Here is a 21,080-nt window from a genome sequence, read left to right on the forward strand (position 1 = left end):
GGCCAAGTTCCTCTGTGGTCTTGTTGCAATGTCTCAAAATGAAGGATTCCAATTGAAAGAACCCCGATCTACCTATATGGCAGGATGTTCAAAAATTAGAACAAGCTGTTGCATTTGGTTTTAAGGTGGGTTGCCCTACATATAAAGGAAAACTATCCAACAGTTCAAAAGTTCATAAACCAAAATATATCATTCTAAATTAACTGGATATGTCTTTTTAAAAAAATTATCACTAGTATTATTAGAAGCAGCCATCTTGCTGAACAAGTGAGTGACTATAGCTAGTTTGTGACCAATTAAAAACATTTTAAGCTTTCAAATTATTTTATAAAATAATTGCAACTAATTTTAAGATAAAAAAGATTTTAAAAAGATTAATTGCATTGTTAAACAGCAATAGAAGACCAAAATAATTGCATTATATACATTTCAATAGCTTTAAAATGAACCCATTTGTTTTAGTAAAGTTTTGCCATCTTAAAGCTATTGATAAAATACTTTATTAATCATTTTAGTTTTAGTAAAAAAGAATATAAAAAACCTTGAAAAGTACTTTGATTACAGATGTCACCAGATTTGTTGCAAAACACAATTGTTTTGTGAAAACTTTCTTTAAAAACAGACCAATTTTTTTTTTAAAAGGCCTTTTCAGTCAAAAGATTTCAACCAACTCTATTTGTGATAGACACAAAATGCAGAATCCCAGTGAAAGACACCTTCCCATTTACTTTATTACATTATATACCCTCCTCTAAGGTTTATGAACATCTTTACTTTTTAAGTGATATTTAGTTTTAACTTTTTAGAGCAAACATAAGCAATGAGAGGGAGAAGTACAAAACTAATAGCGCTGGAGACTGAACAGCAGAGCACCAACAGGCCAAACCGGTTTCAGTGACTTCATCAGACATCATGCTTCACTTGTGGCTGAGGCAGGGAGGAGAACCATTTGTAGACATTAGTGAGAAGTTCAGCTTTCTTGTATATTTAATGCTCTGCTTCCCTGATAAGCACCAAATTCAGATAATTTTTGTAGTGTTCTCCTGCCGTAATGTTTATCCAGTCTGGTGAGGAACCAAATTGCAAAACTGACTTCATAGTCCAACAGTCAGCCAAGGCAATGACTTTTCATCAGTGCCAAAGGGCCTGAGGAGCACAATTTAAACACAATTAGTTAGAGCAAGACTTGAGGATAAATATTGAGAGCCCACCATCACCTGGACCCAAGGCTGTCCCTACCAATACCCAAAATACACAGCTGCATAGTGTAGCCTCCCACTCTGCCCCTGCTCCACCCCCATCCTGCCCACACTCCAGCCTTTCCCCTAAGTCCCTGCCCCACCTCTTCCAGTCCCTGCTCCATTCCGCCCCTGCTCTGCTTCCTCCCCACCGCCATTCCACCCTTTCCCCCAAACTCCCTCTTCACATGACATGGCCCAGGGGATTAGTGGGGGGCCTGGTGCCACTAGCAGGGGTCAGACACATTCACTGGCAGTGGTGGGAGGAAGCAGAGCTACCTGGCCCCAGCCCAGTCCACTCTACTGGCTCCCAGCCACATAACTCCTCTCCCCGTCCTCCCCCGGCCAACTGTCAGTGAATGAGGCCCAACCTCTGCTGCCTCCCTCCCCTGCGCCTGCCCACCCCCCACAGCTCCTGCACCCACAGCCCTAAGTGCAGCTCCTCCCTCCCCCACAGAGGGGCCTGCCTCTATGTGGGGATGTGTAGAGCACCAAAACTTCTAGAGATGCATGGACCACCTTTCACAGCATCCATTAAAAGATTTTTCTAAGTTGATTCCTCATGATACTGTTCACAGTCCCAATCTCTAAAACCATGCGCATAGCTACAGAAGACAACTCGGAATTTTTGTCTATCCACTGAAAGTCACACAAATTATCTTACAGAGACACCCCACACAGTTGATTGGTCTCCCAATTTCCAATGAATCACGGGTGCATATGTGAGACAGACATGAGGTGAAACAGATGTCTAAAACCAGCATTATTTGTGTTCATTTTTCTCCTCCCATACAGAAGTAATGCCCCACTTGCAAGGTTTCAGTATGAATCCTCCAGACTAGAACTAAAACTGCCGGGGGAGGGAGACCCTGGTGATGTTTCTGAATGTTCCGTTTTGAAGCATCCATCTGTACAAAATAACAACAAAAAGAGGGAACCAGAGACTAGCAAAGAGTGACTCTCAAAGATATCTGGAGTTCGTCTGGATATGCAATCAACCATTTTGAAGCTGACCAAACTAACTTAATAAGATTGTTCCACGTATTCCCAAACCAATTCTCATTCACACCTTTCTACCCAGTCAGATCCTTCTCAATTTCCTTCTCTCAAGGTGTTCCCTGACTACCTTAACTGTCTCTCCTCATCTTTCTTTTATTAAGGTCATAAATCTGGCACTGCTTCTGTTGAGATTGCCCAGCTTCTGTGTTGTGGTACACTGCTAGTGAGATGTGAATGAATTCATTCCCCATTCCCTCTTCAGTGAGAGGCCCACAATTAGCAAGGTTTGCACATGATAGCCAGATTAAAGAAGAGTTCCACAGCTTCTGAGACCCCAGAATAGATTTAATCAAGAGTATATGATCCATCAGGGATTACGGAGAATACCCACCCTAACTTGAGAAAGTAAACGTACATTCAATTATACATTCCATCCAAATTCTGATATTTTCCCAGTATTTCTTAAAAAAGGCCATCAACACCACACTGCTGTTGCTATGCTACAGTTGTCAGTGTCTGGTTGACTGTAGCATCTGTGGAAAGCTTTAAAAAAAAAAAAAGACTCTTGCTTTTTAAAATAAAGAAATGGGTCATACAGAACCATGAGTAGCCAAAGTCAGTGACTTATTTCATTTATTTAACCTCAGCTCATTTCTACCTTCACCATTTTTCACTAGTTTGTTCAACATCTATGAGGATCGGTGTGTACAGGCCCTTTTATGCCATAATCTTAAGTGTTTAGATGCTAAAGTGGAAAGTGACCATGCTGCATCTTCACAGCCTGATACATAGAAGCTGATCCCCACCCTATCAAAACTCCAGAACATTCTAACGTTCTTTAAAACAAATAGGGCCCAATTCTTATGCTAGTTGTGCTGGCATAAATCAGGATTAGCTCCACTGGAGGTAATACAATTACACCAGCATAAAAACTGATGTCATATCAGAGAATTGGGACCATAATATCTTTCAGCAATTCAGAAAGAAACTAGGAGACATTTATTATATGCCTGTCCACAACACTGCGCCCTTATTCTGTTCCAGTCATTGGCATTTAGGAGCAAGAGTGATTAAGTGACCAAGGCATTACTAAGCATTTCTAAAAATAAATGAAGAGGTGGAAACATTCACTAAGCCGGCATGGGCAAGTACCAGCCCACAGGCCGGATTTGATCCACCAGAGTTAGCTCCTGGTGGTCCCCTACTGCTATATTCACCTGCACAACCACAGGTATTGGCAATTGTAGCTCCCATTGGCGGCAGATCACCCTTCTTGGCCAATGGGAGCTACAATCGCCAGTACCTGCAACCATGCGTGTAATATAGCAGCAGTGGCCCGTCAGGGGCTAACCCTGGTGAACTGCTGCCGGTGTACTGCCCACCCTTGCACTAACCTATAAAACATGATGGTCCAAATACATGCCTAGGGTAACCCTGCTGAAATTAATCGAACTGGGATGGCTTTCACTTAATAAAAGTGAGTGAATTGTCCTCTTTGACACTGTTTCATTGGTGTTATGTGGCAGAGGGCTGTGCTATACATTGTCCAAGGTAACAATAATCCAACTCAGCCTGCTCCATAAAATTGTTTATATAATTTAACAAAAGTTGGAGACAAACGAACCAGTACAAACTGGATTGCTTAAGTTAAAAGAACAGCAATGAAGGGTCTTCCAGCTGGCTTTATAACTCAAGCAGTAGAGGCTCCTATATTAAATTCCAGAGAGCTCAGGTTCAAATCTGCCCGGTGGCGGTTACTCTGGCATAAGTTACAGATTGATGACAACAAGCTGATGAGTCTCAAAATGGGAGACATTGTTTATAGTAAAAATCACTGAATGTATTTTGAATGGCTTTACTAACTAAGATAGCTGTCTCTTTTTGGACATGCTCTATCTAGAGGTCACTCAGTGCCCACCAGAGATGTGGACTGGAAGGAGACTGTTTTATTATCATGGCTGTCATCTCCACCATCTCCATGGACCTGGAAACTACCACGACACTGTTGGGCCTTCATCATCCTGATCGTAAGAGAGAAACCTGAAAAGAGCAAGCCAGGGAGAGGAAACCGATGCTATCTGGTATATGAGATATGTGCTCCATTCACTCATATCAATTTCCTTTCCAGTTTTAGTTTTCTTCTTTCCTAGCTCTCTTTCCTTTTTACTTTCTGTCCAAAAAGATTCTGTTTAGCACGCCAAGTCTGACACATCTCAGAATGGCTGATAAAACTGTATGCTCTGCCCGTATCTCTCAAGAAGCAAGGCTCAAAGTGAGATTCAACAGCAGCATCAGAAGCTGCGTTTTCTATCTTTGTTATTCTTCTCTCCTCATGTGTCTGTCTTCTTTTTATCTTAAAGAAAGAAGGATTGGGCTTCAACAATGATTGCTGCAACAAGAACTTCTCCAAGCCTCCTCAACTGTTTTCTCTTTTCCCCTGAAAGAAAAGTTAACAGCATCTAAAAAGACAGGGGTTTGGTTCCTTTCTATAAAATAACTCTCTAGCAGGGGTGGGGAGCCTGGATCTGGCCCCCAAGGCTCCGGGCTCCCCCCACAAAACCTACTAGCCTGGGCCTCATAGGATCCTAGGCTCCAGTGAGAGGGGGAATGTGGGGAGGGTGTTTCTCCTTCTCAGTTGGGGGCCACATCTGTGAGGTTTTAAGAGGTTTTTTCTTCTCACTTGTGTGCAGCCCCCGACTGATTTTTCTGTAGGTCAGTGGCTCCCGACCCAAAAAAGGTCCCCCCCAACCCCACTGTACAGCTAAAGGGATGTTAAAATGAAAACCTCTCTTGATACCTTACATTTTAAAAGTTTTATTTTTTTATAAAAAGTTTTAAAGATGTTTATCTGTAATTGTTACAATGTAGCTAAGCCAGCAATTACTTAACATGAAATCCAAGACACACTAAACTGTTTAGTGTTGTAATTGCAAAGATATCTTACCCCTTGTTGACCCCAAGACCTCCCTTTCATTTTTTTTAGCATAACAGCTATTTGCATTTAGAAAACTTATTCATTCGCTATTCAGCAATTAAACTTCATGATTCCAATCAGTGACATCACCATCACCTAATTACTTGCCCCTCCAAATTCTGGGCTCCCTCAGTGTAGGTTTCCATACAAAATACAGTAGGATCTTTTGTGCCATATCCATGGGACACATGAGTGCAACAGGAGTAAAAAGGAGGTAAAAGCCCTGCAACTTAGGTTCTCCCAACCAGCAAATGCGAGATACTAGCCCTGCCTAATCAAGTAGGGTCATGACCATCAGTCTACAACAAGTATATTTACTCTCCAGTATATGCAGTGCCTTTCCTCACAAGCCATGATCTTCCACTTAAAACCCAGGTAAAGCATTGTAGCTAAACAGCACCTGTTCCAGGTGATTGGCTACCACATAGTCTTATTGTACCATTAGAAAAACAATTCATCTCTGGTTTCTTAACACATTGTTTTATTTCTTTGGGCAGGGGACTGGACTCGATTACCTCCTGAGGTCTCTTCCAGCCCTAGGATTCTGTGATTTTTTATTTCAGTTGATCACAGGGATCTAGGGTCTGCTCATTGTCTCCATCCAGCAGGGCCAACAGCCACTGCAGGTCTCGGGACAAGGTGGGCGGGGGGGCCCAATTTCATGCCCTGCAAAGGGCAGGGCTGAGGGCAGAAGGGGTGCGGCCAAGTGAAGTCATCCCTTAGTGCCACCTGGACTTCAGCATTGGGTACCTTCCAGCCCTCAAAACCACATGGAGCAGCATAGCAGTGCTCCAACTCCAGGCCCCTTTAATAGGCTAGGCCCCAGGGCAAATGCCCCTATTTGCCTCCCCCGCCAGTCAGCAGGCCTGTCTGCATCATAGGCTGTTTCCCATTCACACTGTAATAGAAGATGGAATGCCTGGAAAAAGCAGAGGGTTGTCATAAAAATAGAAAGGATGTACCAGCTTCTTTAGGGACAGTTAATCATCTGAACTGAAAGCTGAGTCTTGTGTTGAAGTGCAATGCATTCCTGCCTTCATACATTGCAAATCTGGCCCTTTATCATTGGCACATCAGAGCAGCAGGTTACAAATTAGCAGGACCCATGACCATTTAATAACAGAGCAACAGTGCTATAGCTAGCTAGCTACGCTGTAATTCTGACACCGGCTTTCTAATCAGACAACAATATTTAAAGGAGAGTAAAAGACAGGCCACGTGAGGTTGAAGCTGGGGGGGAGGGGAGAGGGGGAAGCAGGTCCCCTTATTAAAATTAAGCAGTTAGTTCAGTTGAGAACATCTGGAGAGTGCTGCCCCTTCCTTGACTGTAGATGTCTGTAAGCATCTCAAATAGGCAAGTTCCTTTCAGCATTGAAATGACAAAGGAGCTAGTCAAGGATACCCCTTAAAGCAGGGGTCTCCAACCTTTTTAAGCACAATTCACTTTTTGAATTTAAGTGCAATCCAAGATCTACCTCAAATATAAATATCATTGCCCCACCTCCTTCCCACCGTGCTCTCTCCATCCTCCCTCTCTTGCCCATCCTCACTCACTTTCATCAGGCTGGGGCAGAGGGTTGGGGTGCGGGCTCTCGTCTTGGATTAAGGGATCCTGCAGTGTGAGAGGGGCTCTGAGCTGCTCTTGGGGCAGGCAGTTGGATGTAGGAGAAGGTTCTAGATGCAGGCTCTGGGATGGCGTTTGGATGCAGGGGTGCTCAAGGCTAGAACAAGGGTTTGGGGTGCATGAGGGAAGTCATGACCAGGGTAAGAGTTTGGCATGTGGGCTCCAGCTGGGCACCGCTGGTGGCTCCTGGTTGGTGGTGATATGGGGCTAAGGCAGGCTCACTCCTGCCCTGGCCCTACTCCACTTCCTAAAGCAGCCAGCAAGCTCCATCCCAAGTCCTGTTGTGCCCTCTCTCTGCTCTGTGGAGAAAGGATACAGAGTGGGAGAGGGGGCACCCTGACATCAGAACCCCTCCTTTCGCTCTCCTGCCCTGCACAGAAAGCAGGAGACTCCCAAGGGGAGGGACAGCTCCAAGGCAAGGGGCAGCACTGGAGGTAAGGGGCAGTTGAAGTGCAGACACTTGATAGCCTCTTAGACAAATCAGTCAGGATCAGCTGTCAGAGGCTCCAAGATCTATCAGTAGATTCTGATCTACTGGTTGGTAACCACTGCCTTAAAAGAACAGACTGTACAAGTCCATGTTTCACAAGTGCTTGCAGAACTAAAAAATGCGGCAGCAAGTTTCTGGCATGTATTCTTTTTACAAGAAACGTCCGGACTAAACACAAACTAAATATGCCTGATCATTTATACATCACCAAATTATACTTCCAATCTGCCCCCAATGCTTTCCTTCCCAGTGCCAGCAGTCCTGCTTAGTCACTCACACAGAGTTAGGAGCTTATTGTACTCACCAACTGGCTGCTGTACCAGTATAAGGAAGACCCCTTCAGCATGAACCAGAACTTTTTCCATTTGTTGCCAATGAAATGTCCTTTTTCTTTTTTCTTATAGAGCCATCCCTGGTAATCAACTTGTCCCAGGTCCTTACACGATATCCTCCGTCGACTCATAATAACAATCCCTGTGCCATTAAAATAAATGGTTCTGCTTGTTTAAATGCACAGTACTACATAAATTAAATATATCAGTCAATCTACATTTGTTATATTGACAGTAATCCAAGTGTCTCTTAAAATGCTCATAGAAGTCAGATGGGTCAGACCATTTTATGATGTCTATTAGATACATTCATTTAAAAGGCATACTAATATACAGAGATAAGATGAGATGTTCTCTTAAAATAATTGCTAATTTCTCTGAAGATAATTGCACACAAATAAGACACATGAATTATTGTAAAATAAAACATACTAGATAAAAATGGATCTCATCTTCCTTACAATTGCATTAGAAAATGATAGAGCTATTTAAGTCTCAGAGAGAGAGGATTAGCTTTCAACGAAATGAAAAGCTGCATGTCTTTCTCCTTGTCTCACTCTAGACTCTCCGCTCTGTGCCTATTGACATACCACAAGAGCTTAGTCCAAATGAACAGCATGCTGTCATGTTTTCAGAATCAATGCAAAAATAAGCAGAGTTTAAACAACACTCCTTCACCAGCTAGACAGTGGTACAAAAACCTCAACCTTCCACAACAAAACACCCTTTAAGGAAAAAAAAGAGGAACAAAAGAGGAGGAAAAAGATCTGTTACCTTGACTTTTCTGTTTTGTCTTCTGACGCAAGGGAACCTGCAAGAAATGCAGGAAGGAAAGAAAGGAAATTTCAGATTGTGTTACAACATTTGTAAAGACAGACTGCTGTGGGGACTGAAGGAGGTGGTGTTTATACGGAGGATGGAATCTAAAAACCCACTTACAGCTAAAGGGACGCTACTAGCTGAAGCATAAAATGTGTTAATTAAAACTGATGTATATGCAGCTGAACAAGAACAAATGTAGTGCTATTACATATATGAATCTATCCACTAGTGCTTCCTGTTTCACACCCACAGGCAGCCTCTCTGACTGCTTTTTAGCGTGAATGATATAATGTTCTCTGAAGTTAAAAAAAAAAAAAGTTAAAACTGAAACATTTTAAGCCTCATTGCCTCTATTAGAGATATTAGCATGTAAGCTTGAAAAATACATGTCGGGTATTTTTTGTTAGCACTGAGCTCTTAGCACATTGAGGGCATTACTGTAAACAAATAATAAAAAATATATCACTGTTTTCCCCTTTTTTCCTTCTAGTACACATATCTCCCCCTCCCCTCCCCCCCACATGAGTAAAATGTTGACAGAACATGTTACAGATAAGACGACAGTGTTTCAGCATTTTTAAAAAATATTGTCCATGTTTGGCTGATTTCCTTATCTTTCATGTATAAATATGCTTAGTTTATTATGTCATCTCATATACACTTTATGTACTTTCGTTATATATATTCATTTGCATATTTACATTTTTTTTATCCAACATTATTACATGGAAAATACATTTGCCTTACTGAAAAATAGAGAAAATGAAACTAAAGTTCAGCAGTTTGAGTTAAAACCTATAGGGGAACCTAAGGCTGGACTTGAGCTGTAAACTAAAATCCAACCTTAGACTCCCCTATAGGTTTTAACTCAAGATGCTGAACCTTAGTTTCATTTTCTCTATTTTTGAGCTGTAAACTCAAATTAAAAGCTGAGGAGTTGTGTTTTCACTGCTATTTAATCTGAATTAGTTCACACAGGTTAACTAATGCAAGTTAAGAACACACCGCTTTATATGGTGTAAACATAACCTAAACTATACGAAGTGGGGTCCCGAGAATAGGGAATTAGGAATCAGAATTCCTGGGTTCTATTCTTAGCTCTTCCCTGACCTGTTATTTTACTTCAGGCACGGCAACTCACTGCTCTTTGCCTCCATTCTCCCATCTATAAAATGGGGACAATGATACTTATTCTTTCTAAAACATTCAGATCTCTCCAGTGAAAAATGATGCACTCAAACTCAGTATTCTGATATTTGTTTATGCTCACAACTCTGCTATGCTGAAGTGATATTAATCTGATGAATTGCAGAACTATGTAACAAAGGACTATAATGTACCTTTGACTACCTACTTTGCAACATATTGGTCTTTTAACATATATTAGCTTTAGGGAGAAAAAAGCTATTTTATACCCTTTTAGGATGTTAACATGGCTCCACATACAGTTGAACTCATAACTAGGACACTTGGTTTTAGAGTGGCAGGGACACCAAAAAATCTCCAAAATAAATTTTTAAAACCCTCAAATATTTTCTAAATATCTTTCTCAGCAACATAAGGTAACACATATATAAATGTGTACCACAATGTTTTTATTAGTGTTTATTTGAGATGACCTTCCTAACTCACTTGTGGAGCTCTTTGTCAAAAATGAATTATCCCAAATTCATGTTAAACATCACGTATTCCATACTTTTTAATATATGCTATGTTACCTAGGATGTTACTCTCAGGACAATATTCCATGGTAATAGATCAAGGAACACTATGAGCAAATAGACCAGCTACATGAGAGTCAATAATATTCCCCAGTCCCATATAGACTGACACTGAAGTCTTCTCTCCAAAGAAAGTTGTACCTTACTCAGTCTTGGGCCAGTGGGGAGATAGTAAGAGCTGCCAGGACTCAATACTTAGACTCAATACTTCCTATTTAGCAATCAGGATGAGGTGAAGGAAGAGGAAGATGAAATAACACCTCTTACGCAGAAGCCAGGTAGTGGGAATGATGCTGTAAAGATGATGCATCAACTAAATCCAAACTAACAAAATGTCATGATAAGATTGCAACACAGTGACAGGATGTGGCTCTCTCTATTTGATGAAGAAGTAGCTCTCCAGCTAATGCACAGCCTTTATCATTGAGCTATAGCTTAGACCATAGACTGCTCTGAAGGGAAGAGACAAAATCCCCATTGCATAAATTATATATAATTGAACTAGACAAAACAATATAATGAAGGAAACAATCCCAGAATCAGGTTATGGATTACAATCACCATGAATTAATATACACTTCTGGTACCAGTTTCTATGGTTCAAGCACAGTTTAGGGAGCCTGTAATCCAGGACTCTACAGCAGCAGGATTTGTCACAGTATCTCCCTACCTTCACAGCACTGATCTCCAGAATTTCAGCACCCGTTTAAAAAAATTCAAAAGTTGATACCCTTTCTGGTCATTGTTCCAGCTAATGTTTTCCATCCAGGTGTGGAATAAATGTTGCTAAGTGCACCAAGTAAAGTGCAGGTGTGTATCACCAATAGAAACACATGCTCTCCTACTCACAAAGCTAATAAATGTGGAAATAGCTATACTCACTGAACTATATTATTAAAAACCTCAATTTTTAATTTAAATTAATCTACCACTAAACTTGCCATCTGTCTCATCAGAGACACCAAAATTTAGGTTCAGCTTGTCCCAAAACATACAGGATGATGGATTGTACTAACAAATGGTTCACCAAAAATCAAACTGAACCCATCTGCAAGATATCCAGATGTGGCCATTATTTGTAAGAAATCTTTCATTGCACAATACTCGGGTGAGTAACACAAGGAATCAGTAAAGAGTCGCTTGTGGTTTTCCAGTTTGCAAATTTAGCTTCAGACCAAGAGACAAATCCCTTTAATAAGGAGGGGTATGTCTACACTAGCCCCCTAGTTTGAACTAGGGGGCTAGTGTAGACATACCCAAGGAGTTTTTCAAGGCACTGAGAAGCAGATGAAAACCACTATAAAAACACATCCAATCATATCCAATAAAACTGATGGTCCAGACCAGAAAAATACCAGCCATCTCAGAAGAGACTATACTTACGTAAGACACACTCACTGGAACAATATAAGTATATAGTGTGCCATCTGTTGTAATTTCATTGTATGTCCCATGATATTTGGTATGTTTTTTAAACCCCAGCTCCTAGTGTCATCCAATTTATGTGAGAAAGCTGAAAATACAAATCCCTTAATGGACCTAAAAAAGACACACTGAATTTAAGTTTTAAAAATCTCAGCATTTTTAAGCCACTCACGATTTTGTGCAGCCCGATTCCTGGTTTTTGCTTACATTTGACAATACTGGAATTTGTTTCACTGTAGTTTCGCACATCAAGAATGTGGTGGGACTGTAGCCTGTTGGAACCTCTGCACCTAAATGTAGACTGCAAACCTACGGCTTACTATCCAGAGCTCCCGCAGAGTGCAAATACATGCAGGCACTAGCTCACATTCATTTGTCTCATTGGTTGAACCAATCAATAGGCAGAAAACTTATAAAGATGTGATGAATTGGGGGATATGTCTGCATCAGATGGCAAATTCCATTTTGGTTTTGTGAACATCTTGTTGTATTTTTAACCTCTGTTGAGAATGTAGCTTTTGGCATAGCTTCGAGCATTCATTTGGTAGCAGGAATAGGCATCTGGTGGACAGATTATAAGTTATGTCTTCTTTGTAGAGCTTATGCCAGCATATCTTTACACCCATAGAAGGGTTTTTTCTGTAGGAATACCATTTCCCTTCCCTGAATAACGTTAGCTACATCAACACAGGCACTCTGCCATCAGTATAGATGAGCCTACACTGGGGGTTCTTTTGGAATAGCTGCAGCACTAACAGATGTGGATTTATCATATCCCTGAGCACTGAACTAAAGTTTAAGTGTAGACTAGGCCTTAAGGAATCCTGTAACCCTCTAGGGTTTTATTAGTAGTGTGATAGAATTTAAGGCCAGAAGTGATCATCAGGTCACCTAGTGTGACCTCCTGTACATCCCAGGCCACCAACACCACTGCACAGTAACTCAACAAGCAACATGAGGCCGAAGCATTACAACCCACTAGAGGCTAGACTACTGAGCTACAAGTAGAGAATAGGAGGGACCACGGTGCACCGCTACCTGAGGGACCCACAATAGCAGAGAAACGAATGATTAAGTGAGAAATACCCAGATAATCCTAGCGAGGGACCCGCATATGTGGAGGCTGCAGAGGAAGGTAAAAAATCCCCAAGGTCACCTCCTATTTGACCTGGGGAAAATTCCTTCCCTACCTCACACCTAGAAATGAGTGAGAGTGAAAGTATAACATATTCCTTAGCTAAGTCTATGTTTCTTGCTTTACTGCCACATTATCCCTGGGGGGTGGAACTAGAAAAATCAGAGCTTCCTCACCAGGTGATCTCTGGGGGGGAATTTGTCTAAGAAACTGGGATTTGGGAGGGCTGACAGACTGATTCTGATGTCTCAGCTACCAGGTGATGGGGTACCACTGCCCAAGAAATGCATCAGACATTGGGGACTGCACCTGAGAGAATGCTAGAGAGACCCAGAACTAGGAACAGTGACCAGAGTCACAATCAAGACCCAGCAGCTTAAAAGCACATGAGATTCAGCCATTGGATCCAATTCAAACACACTGGTGCCCTTCCAGAAAGAAGACCTGGGCCATGTTGTAACAATCTCATCGGCTGGCCCAGTGAATAATCAAGAACTTATTTAAAGGTTGACCATAATCTCAGCCTTTTGGGCTTTGTCTACACTACAAGGTTTTTGCACAAAAACAGGCAGAGCATCCATACTCAAGCGCGTTTTTGCGCAAAAAAAATACAGTAAATCGACAGGACAGAGGGCTTTTGCCAACAGTTATTCCTCTCCCCATGAGGAATAACTCCTTTTTGCGCTACAGCTCTTGTGCAAAAAGGCAAGTGTGGACGCTCTGCAGGGGTTTCTCGTGCAAAAAGAGCCTATTGGAAAAAGCACAGGTGCTCTGATGGCCATTCTGTTAATGGCCATCAGAGCTTTCTTCCGCAAGAGTGGCCATGCAGCGTGGATGCTCTCTTGCGCAAAAGCATATCGCTTTTGAGGTGTGGACGTCCTTTTGCACAAAAAGTTTTTGCAGAAGATCTCTTCCACAAAAAGCTTCTTGCGCAAAAACCCTGCAGTGTGGATAAAGCCTTGGAGAGTAAAAATGCACATACAAATTCGGTACTTTCCTCAACCCACTCTGCAACTAATGACCATGGCCAAAACTGAAGATATACTGAGAATCATAGAAGCACTGGACTGGAAGTGACCTTCAGAGATCATCTAGTCCTGTCCCCGGAAATCAAGGTAGGACTAAGTATTATCTAGACCATTCATAACAGGTGTTTGTCTAACTTACAAGAAAATTGCCATCAGCAGCCATGTAGGATTCCAAAACCCTGGGGGAGAGCTGTAACAAAGAACAAAAATATGTTTAAGATTTAAACCACACTTTTACAGCATACATCCTCAATGAAAGGGAAAAATAGTTTTCAAAAAAGTTCTAAATTGCCTAAGTTTAAGTTGTATTCTTGAACAGAAGGATGCTGTATATGAACTAGATTTACTAGCAGAGAAGTAAAATAATGATCTGGACCTGAGGTCTAGCTTCATCAGGTCTCTTTTCAAGCTGCTCAATAGAAAAGCAGAAGATTACAATTTGTCTTAGGAAATGGGTTGAGCTTGTCTAAAAACAATTTTCCCTATAAAAATGTATGATGAAAATGAAATTTAAAAAAAAATCAACTTTTAATCAGAAATGTAGAGTTTTTAGACGAAAGGTTTTGGCCAAAAATGGGAGCGGTGTCACAAAGGAATTTAGTTTATTCCCCATACCCTGAGTCTCTTCTATGGGGTAGGATCCAAATTGGATTACATCTCCCATAATTAGTGTTCCATGTAATATGTGCACTTGTGTGGCTGCTTAAGAGAGATTCAAATTCTGCCTAACTGATTAGCAGAATGCCCATAGCTAAGTTTTTGTTTCCCCTGATGGCACACATTTGCACATGTCTCGGTGCACACAGAAAACAATTATTCCACACATGGATGGAAAAAAATCCACATATGGTTGGAAAAAGATTACAGGGAACATTGCCCATAAGCCATCCTTGTGTCTACTTTTGGTGAGGAGAAGCAGTGCATCATGAAGTCCTTGGCCAGGGTGTGTTATGGGAGATGTAGTCCAGCAGAAATCTCTCCCAAAAAAGAATCTCTCTCCAGGTTTCAGGCCACCAGGCTAGATAATTTCAGCTGCCGATTCAGTATGATTTTGGAGAGCAATATTCCTTTGGACCCTGAAATATCTGGGATGGGGGAGGGGAGCAGAAATTCAAAGCAATTTACTGGACAAACGAAAGGCACAATAACTTTACTGGAACCAGTTAACTAGAAAGCCAATCCCTCAGAAATAATGGACATCAAAAAGTATTTCAGTTAAAGGAGTGTTTAGAGAATATGGTATTTTGTTTAAATGAGCAGCAGCAAGAATATAAGAAAACTTTTATTTTCTTATAGAAAGGAGTTTAAGGAACTCTATTGATGGTCCTTTTTTCTGTGCTGTCTAACCTTGAGAATTTAAGAGATGCCATTTTTAACATGTAATATTTGTTTTATTTTGAAAATAAAAACAGTAGACACACACACACACACACACACACACACACACACACACAGAGTCTGACCCCCAACAGTTTCAACCCAAAAATAAAAAGATAAAAGTAGATAAATCTGAAGAAGTATATTAATAAGGATAGATTCTATAGAAAAGAATGTCAAGGCTATTTAAAACTCATATCCAAGTATAAACAGGAAGAAAGGAAACATCTTAGCTATACAAGCAAACTAAAGCAGACGCATCAAATGCTGGACAAGAAAAACAAGGCAATAACTGAACAAACAATTGACAATGGTGATTACTGTAATTATAAAAATGTACACAGTTTTAAATCACACTGTGCCTGTGAGTGAAAGATAAGAGATTTAGGTAACTGTCAAGGAAAAGGTTGCTGTGTGGCTAATAGGGGCCCATTTATGTTCAAGTGGCTGAAATTGGTTTCAGAAAAAATTTTGCTATGACTTTGACTGAAGGTAAAATTTTCAAAAGCATTCAGGTAACTTGGGAGACAAAGTCCCATTTCCAAAAGTGACTTGGGCATGCAGGAATCTAAGCTCCATAGACTTTTTTCCTCATGTTAGTTAACTTGAGTCAAGACTTGCTATTGAATAATCCACTGTTATAACCTCACATTCAGGTTTTATGATAGAGGCCCAGGATAGGCAAAGTAATATGTCTTCCCACTAAGTAGACTTTGAAGCATACACTAGCAAAAGCCATTACCAAAAACACTCTCTCAGTCTGGGAAGACTTTGCTTCCATTGGCGTGAGAGTATGAGATACAGATATCACCAGATGTTCCTCCTGGAGCAGAATTGCCTTGACCCCTGAGTGCATTCATCAGTTTGACTCACCACAGATTAAAAAAAAAAGGCACAGGATTGGATCTGACAGAGGACTTGATGCAGGGTTTCATAAAGCCTGCTTGGCCTCTTCAGTCCAGACCAACTGGACCTGGCCCTGAGTTAAATCTCACAGCAAGTTGGCAAGGATACTAAAATGGGGCTGAACATGGCCATCCATTTATTGATTTAGATTAAGAGACAAATATAAACCCTTCCGAGGAGTGGGTAACGCTAGCACAGGAACAGCACATACCAACTCAGGTGTCAGTTTCACAACATCCGATGACAGAGAATGCCCTAGAAAGTGTACAGCATCTTTTGCAAAACTTAACTTAGCTGTATTCAACTTTATGATAACTTGTTGGAATTGTGTTAGCACCTGGTGCAGAATATCATCAGGCTTAGGAAGGGTTTTAGCATTGACAAGAATGCCACCCTAATAGCAATATACCCCCTATATTTTCAAGGAGCTAAAAGACTACTCTCTAAAATACCTCAGGAGCAGAGTCAAAAGCCAAGAGGCAGCGACTGATAGCAGTACCTCCCATATGGCATACTGAAAGTCAGTTGTAATTTAAATGTTCAGGCACAGGCATTTGCCAATAACCTCTCAGTAATCCAACAGAAAGAAAACCCAAGATCCACTCACCTGGCATGTCATCCCTTCAAAGTCTGGCCATGAAAGCAACTCATATTCCACAGATTTATAAAATCTGTCCACAGTCAAATGTCACCTTTCTTCTTCTTTAGAAACATTGTAGGTGAGCACCAATCTGAAGGTCCTTCCACATCCCAAATACCACCATTATATTTAATGCACTATAGTTTTGCTTGCAGCTTGTTCAAAGGGCAGCGGTAGGGAGGTACACAACACACAGGCAGTGCGAAGGGCTAGGCATTCAAGTCCATCTGTCGAGAATACACATGTCCCATGGACAGAACACTATCACTGTTGAATAAATCATGGTGATGGCTCTGAACCATACATCGGGTAGCCCCTAATCTAGCCAACACAAATGCACCCGAGGTGTCCTGTGCACGCAAGTTCATGCATAGCATAGATCGTATGACAATAATGAAATAATATGCACAACAGTACTTTTAACAATGTAAAACTTTGAAGTCAAGGCTACGCATTTGTAGAGCATGGTACATAGAGCTTCATCCACTGTCTGTAAAGCATGCCAGTGCTTAGCTCGTATATATCACAACTGACTTTCAGTATGCCATGTGGGAGGTACTGTTATCAGCTGGAGCCTCTTGGCTTTTGACTCTGCTTTAAGAACGAATCCAGAGGGGAATATGTTAAACTTCAGTATCTATCTCCACCATGCACTTCATCAGTGTACCATTAATTCCCACAAAACAGGATACCAACCCCAGTGCCTTGCTGCATGAGAAGATCACATTACAAGATAACATCGGGGCCCTGATAAAGGTAGTCTCCTGCTGCTTCATATTCACACTATGCATATCCAGGCTCATATCCAGATAAGGGGAGGGGAAAAGGGTAATTGACCAGGTGCCCAGGTGATTTAAAAAGGCCCAAGATCTCTGGCCACACCTACTGCTACAGTAATGGCACCTGGGAGCCACAGACCCTTTAAAATCACCCAGACATGGGCAGCCAGTGAGCTCCACCCCTTCCGCCTGTACCCTTCCTCTATGGCCAGAGCCTGGAGACCCCCAGCCTCCCTGGGCCAGAACCACAAGCTCCCCCTGCCCAGAGAAACCCAGAGCATCCCCTGTCATGTCACCCCTCCCCCCATGCTTTATGAAAATTGGTTTATGGATCTGAGTAGGCATAATTTGAAGATGCTTTATGCAAAACTGTTCATGTAACTTATCAATTTTACAGTTACAGTCTGAGGAAGCTGTATGTCCTGGCTTTATGAACATATCATTCTTCTATGTGAAGTTAGAAATATGAAGTGTGGATCCGTGTATGTGTCTAAATATGCTAATGAGAACCATTAGTGATGCTCCCTATCTTAATGACCTTGATCTCCAGCTGGCCTTTGAAACTGCCTGACCCACCCTAAGAAGATACTATCAAGGAAGAACTCTGAAAATCTGTGGACCCAGAGCAGAGTAATAATCCACTCTAACTTGAAGCTGAAATAAGAGCAGCTGTTCACAGTAAGAATATGCATGTGACAAGTTTCTTAGTGGATTAGAACTAGCTAAGTGAATTTTTATTTGTTAATTTAGTAACTTACTTGGATCTGTTTTCACTTGCAACCACTTAAATCCTACCTTTTGTACTTAATAAAAACACTTGTGTTTATTATCAAGCCCTGTGTAATTAAATGTTACCTGAAGGTGGGGAGCAACCACTATGCATATCTCACTTTCCTTTCTTTCACCGATAAAGTGGATGCACTTCCTTGTGGCCTTTCTCTGCGTAGAATTTTTACACAGGGGAAGATGGATTTGTTTGGGGTTTTGGCTCCTTTTGGGAACTGGTTTCCCTTATAGCTGAGCCCTCCCAGAACTGAACTGGTTCAGTGTCTATATTATGCTGCATAAGGGTCAGTAATGTCAACCCTTTGGTTGTGTTGGGGGAGACCAGAGGATCTGTCCCAGACAGACTGGTGGAGAGCCCAAGAGGGCAAAAAGGCAGGTGTCAGTGGCGTGATCAACACACTGAGGGACAATCCCAAGGGAGACTTCCATGATTCAACCCATCACACACCCCTCAGCCAGAGGACCGCTGGGCCAGCTGCAGTCCCATCCCCACTGCTGTCCAGAGTAGTCCTGGTCCAATGTGCTTGCCACGCAGCAGAGAATGAAGGGCCTCACAGTTAATTAGTGGAGCCTGAAGGCTGGCTTTACTAATCAGGTGTGGATTCCTTTTGGACGATGAAGAAAAGGTGGAAGAATATGAGGTGATGGGAGAAATAGGTGGTAGGTAGGATTCAGTGAGGTTAGGTGGGGGGGGGGAGTTTGGAGTGTCCCAGCCCCCCCTGGACTCCCAGCTGTGGAATGCTGGGCTGAGGAGAGTAGGTTGCAAGAGAGTAGGGTAGAGTGGCTGGAGGGAGCAGGCTTCAAAGGGCAGGGGGGGACAGGGTGTCAAGATTTCTGGCGAGCTGCTGGCATTTGGGGATACAGGGAGATGTGGCTACATGGGAGTGAACATATGGGTAAAGTAAAGCAATCCAAGGCTAAAAATAAAAATAGATCTGTGATTTTATTTTGATTGGTATCACTTTAACAAGCTGTTTTCATGCTATTCATTCTTAGGGTACGTCTACACTACAGCATTATTTTGAAAAAGTTCATTCAAAATAAGATATTTTGAAATAACGCATCTACACGCAAAATGCATTTCGAAATAGTGTTCTCCTATTTTCTTCCACTATTTGATCTGAGGAAGTGGGTCCGGCCCACGAAAGCTCATCATCTAATAAACCATCTTGTTAGTCTTTAAAGTGCTACATAGTCCTGTATTTTGTTCTACTCAGAGTGTGTGTGTCACCTTCTCCCCCCCCCCTCAACCTTTGCCTACTTCTATAGGGCTCTGTTGCACCAGCACAGTGTAGGTCATAAACTCTCATTTAAAATACCCATCACCAATCACTTGATGTTTTACTTCCTTTCGCATTTTCAGTATTGTCACTGGTGTGCTTGTGGTTTTATTTGCTGTGTTTATTTATTACTCATTTTTACTTGTCTATATGTGTGAAGTACTAATCAGTCTAAGTCTACAGAGTTTTCCCACAACACCTCATGGAGCATTCACACCTCAAGCGTGCTTTTGCACAAGCAAATCAACAGATCAGAGGGGTTTTTGCGCAATTGGTAATCCTCATTCTACAAGGAAGAGCTCTTGCGCAAAAAGGCATGTGTGGATGGGAAAGAGGGGGTTTTTTACGCAAGAAGAGGGAAGAGGAAAAAACACAGGTGCCCTGGTGACCATTCTGTCCATAGCAATCACTGCTTACTTGAGAGATAGCATCCAGGCAGTCTGGATGCTCTCTTTCAAAAAAGCGCATTGCTTTTTCTACATGCTTTTGCAGTGTGGATGCTCTCTTGCACAAGAAGTTTTTGAGGAAGCTCTCTTCCAACAAAAGCTTCTTGTGCAAAAAGCCTGTAGGCTAGACATAGCCTAAGAGTTGGCATCCCAGAGAAGTGGCATAAATCTAAGTGAATGCTTTTTACTCTCAGACAGAGGAATTCAGGAAGCTGAATAGCACATTCTGTTTCCTTGGTTGCCTCAGAACCTGCATTTTCCATAAGTGGAAAACATCACCATGAAACCTATATTGTCATGGCAGCAGCCTTTTACACCCACTGCCTCTGTGCCTGAGAGGGCCATAAGGCTCCTATGCACATGTTGGGTGTTGGGTGATACCAGTGGCAGTGAAGGAGGCTGGGTGGGCATGTGGAAGCCCTGGCCGCACCAGAAGAACATACCCAGCAGTGCAGAAGCTCACTGGGCACCAGCAGGAGCCCATTTACTGTACTGCCCTGGGTCCCAGAATTGCTTTTGAAGGGCCTGTGCACATCAGGCATTCCCTTGTTATGAACCAGTGCACTGTGGCACACTAACTTAAACTGTACTTCCTTCCCACAAACCCAGCAGTTCTAGCTCAGCGTTCTTCACGAATGGGAGTTGGCTATATCATCATACTGCCGTAACAGTAACGTTGTTACTGATGGCATCTTTTATGATGAGATCCTGAAGATGGTTTAGGTAGCATTGTCTGACTCTGAGCAACTGATGTAGGAGGAGGAGCTGATGATTTAGAAGTAGACACAAAAGTAGAAGCAGCCTGACACATCCAACCCCTTTGAGCCTGGACTATCTCAAAACATAAGTCTGAAATGCAGATATGTAGCAGCACACCTTTCCCCCACAAACAATAACTGCAAGACTGAGTTCAAGGAACAGTTGATTGTTCACTGACAAGGTTTGCTGATTTTCAGTCTCCATTTTCAGTATTTGTACAGCTGTTTTTGATTGGTCAGTTTGTCACAGCAGGATTTCTTCAAAGATGAATGTTTTTATTTGCAGAAATCATTGACATTGAAAAAAAACTATTGACATT

General features: G+C 41.9%; 1 protein-coding gene across 8 annotated transcripts in view; it reads right to left on the bottom strand.

Moving 5' to 3' along the window:
- IPCEF1 (interaction protein for cytohesin exchange factors 1) overlaps window positions 1-21,080 on the bottom strand; it is a 90,883-nt gene that overhangs the window by 48,834 nt on the left and 20,969 nt on the right. For 4 of the 8 annotated variants that reach the window (XM_025180647.2, XM_075924475.1, XM_075924477.1 and 1 more), the window contains 3 exons: window positions 13,928-13,978; window positions 8,432-8,468; window positions 7,630-7,799 (listed from right to left, as the gene is read on the bottom strand). In XM_025180647.2, the coding sequence (XP_025036432.1) occupies window positions 7,630-7,799; window positions 8,432-8,468; window positions 13,928-13,978 (258 nt within the window). The other 4 variants (XM_075924479.1, XM_075924480.1, XM_075924478.1 and 1 more) reach the window with 4 other exon arrangements.

The sequence above is a fragment of the Pelodiscus sinensis genome, chromosome 3, assembly GCF_049634645.1.
Source record: "Pelodiscus sinensis isolate JC-2024 chromosome 3, ASM4963464v1, whole genome shotgun sequence".
Classification (NCBI taxonomy): domain Eukaryota; kingdom Metazoa; phylum Chordata; order Testudines; family Trionychidae; genus Pelodiscus; species Pelodiscus sinensis.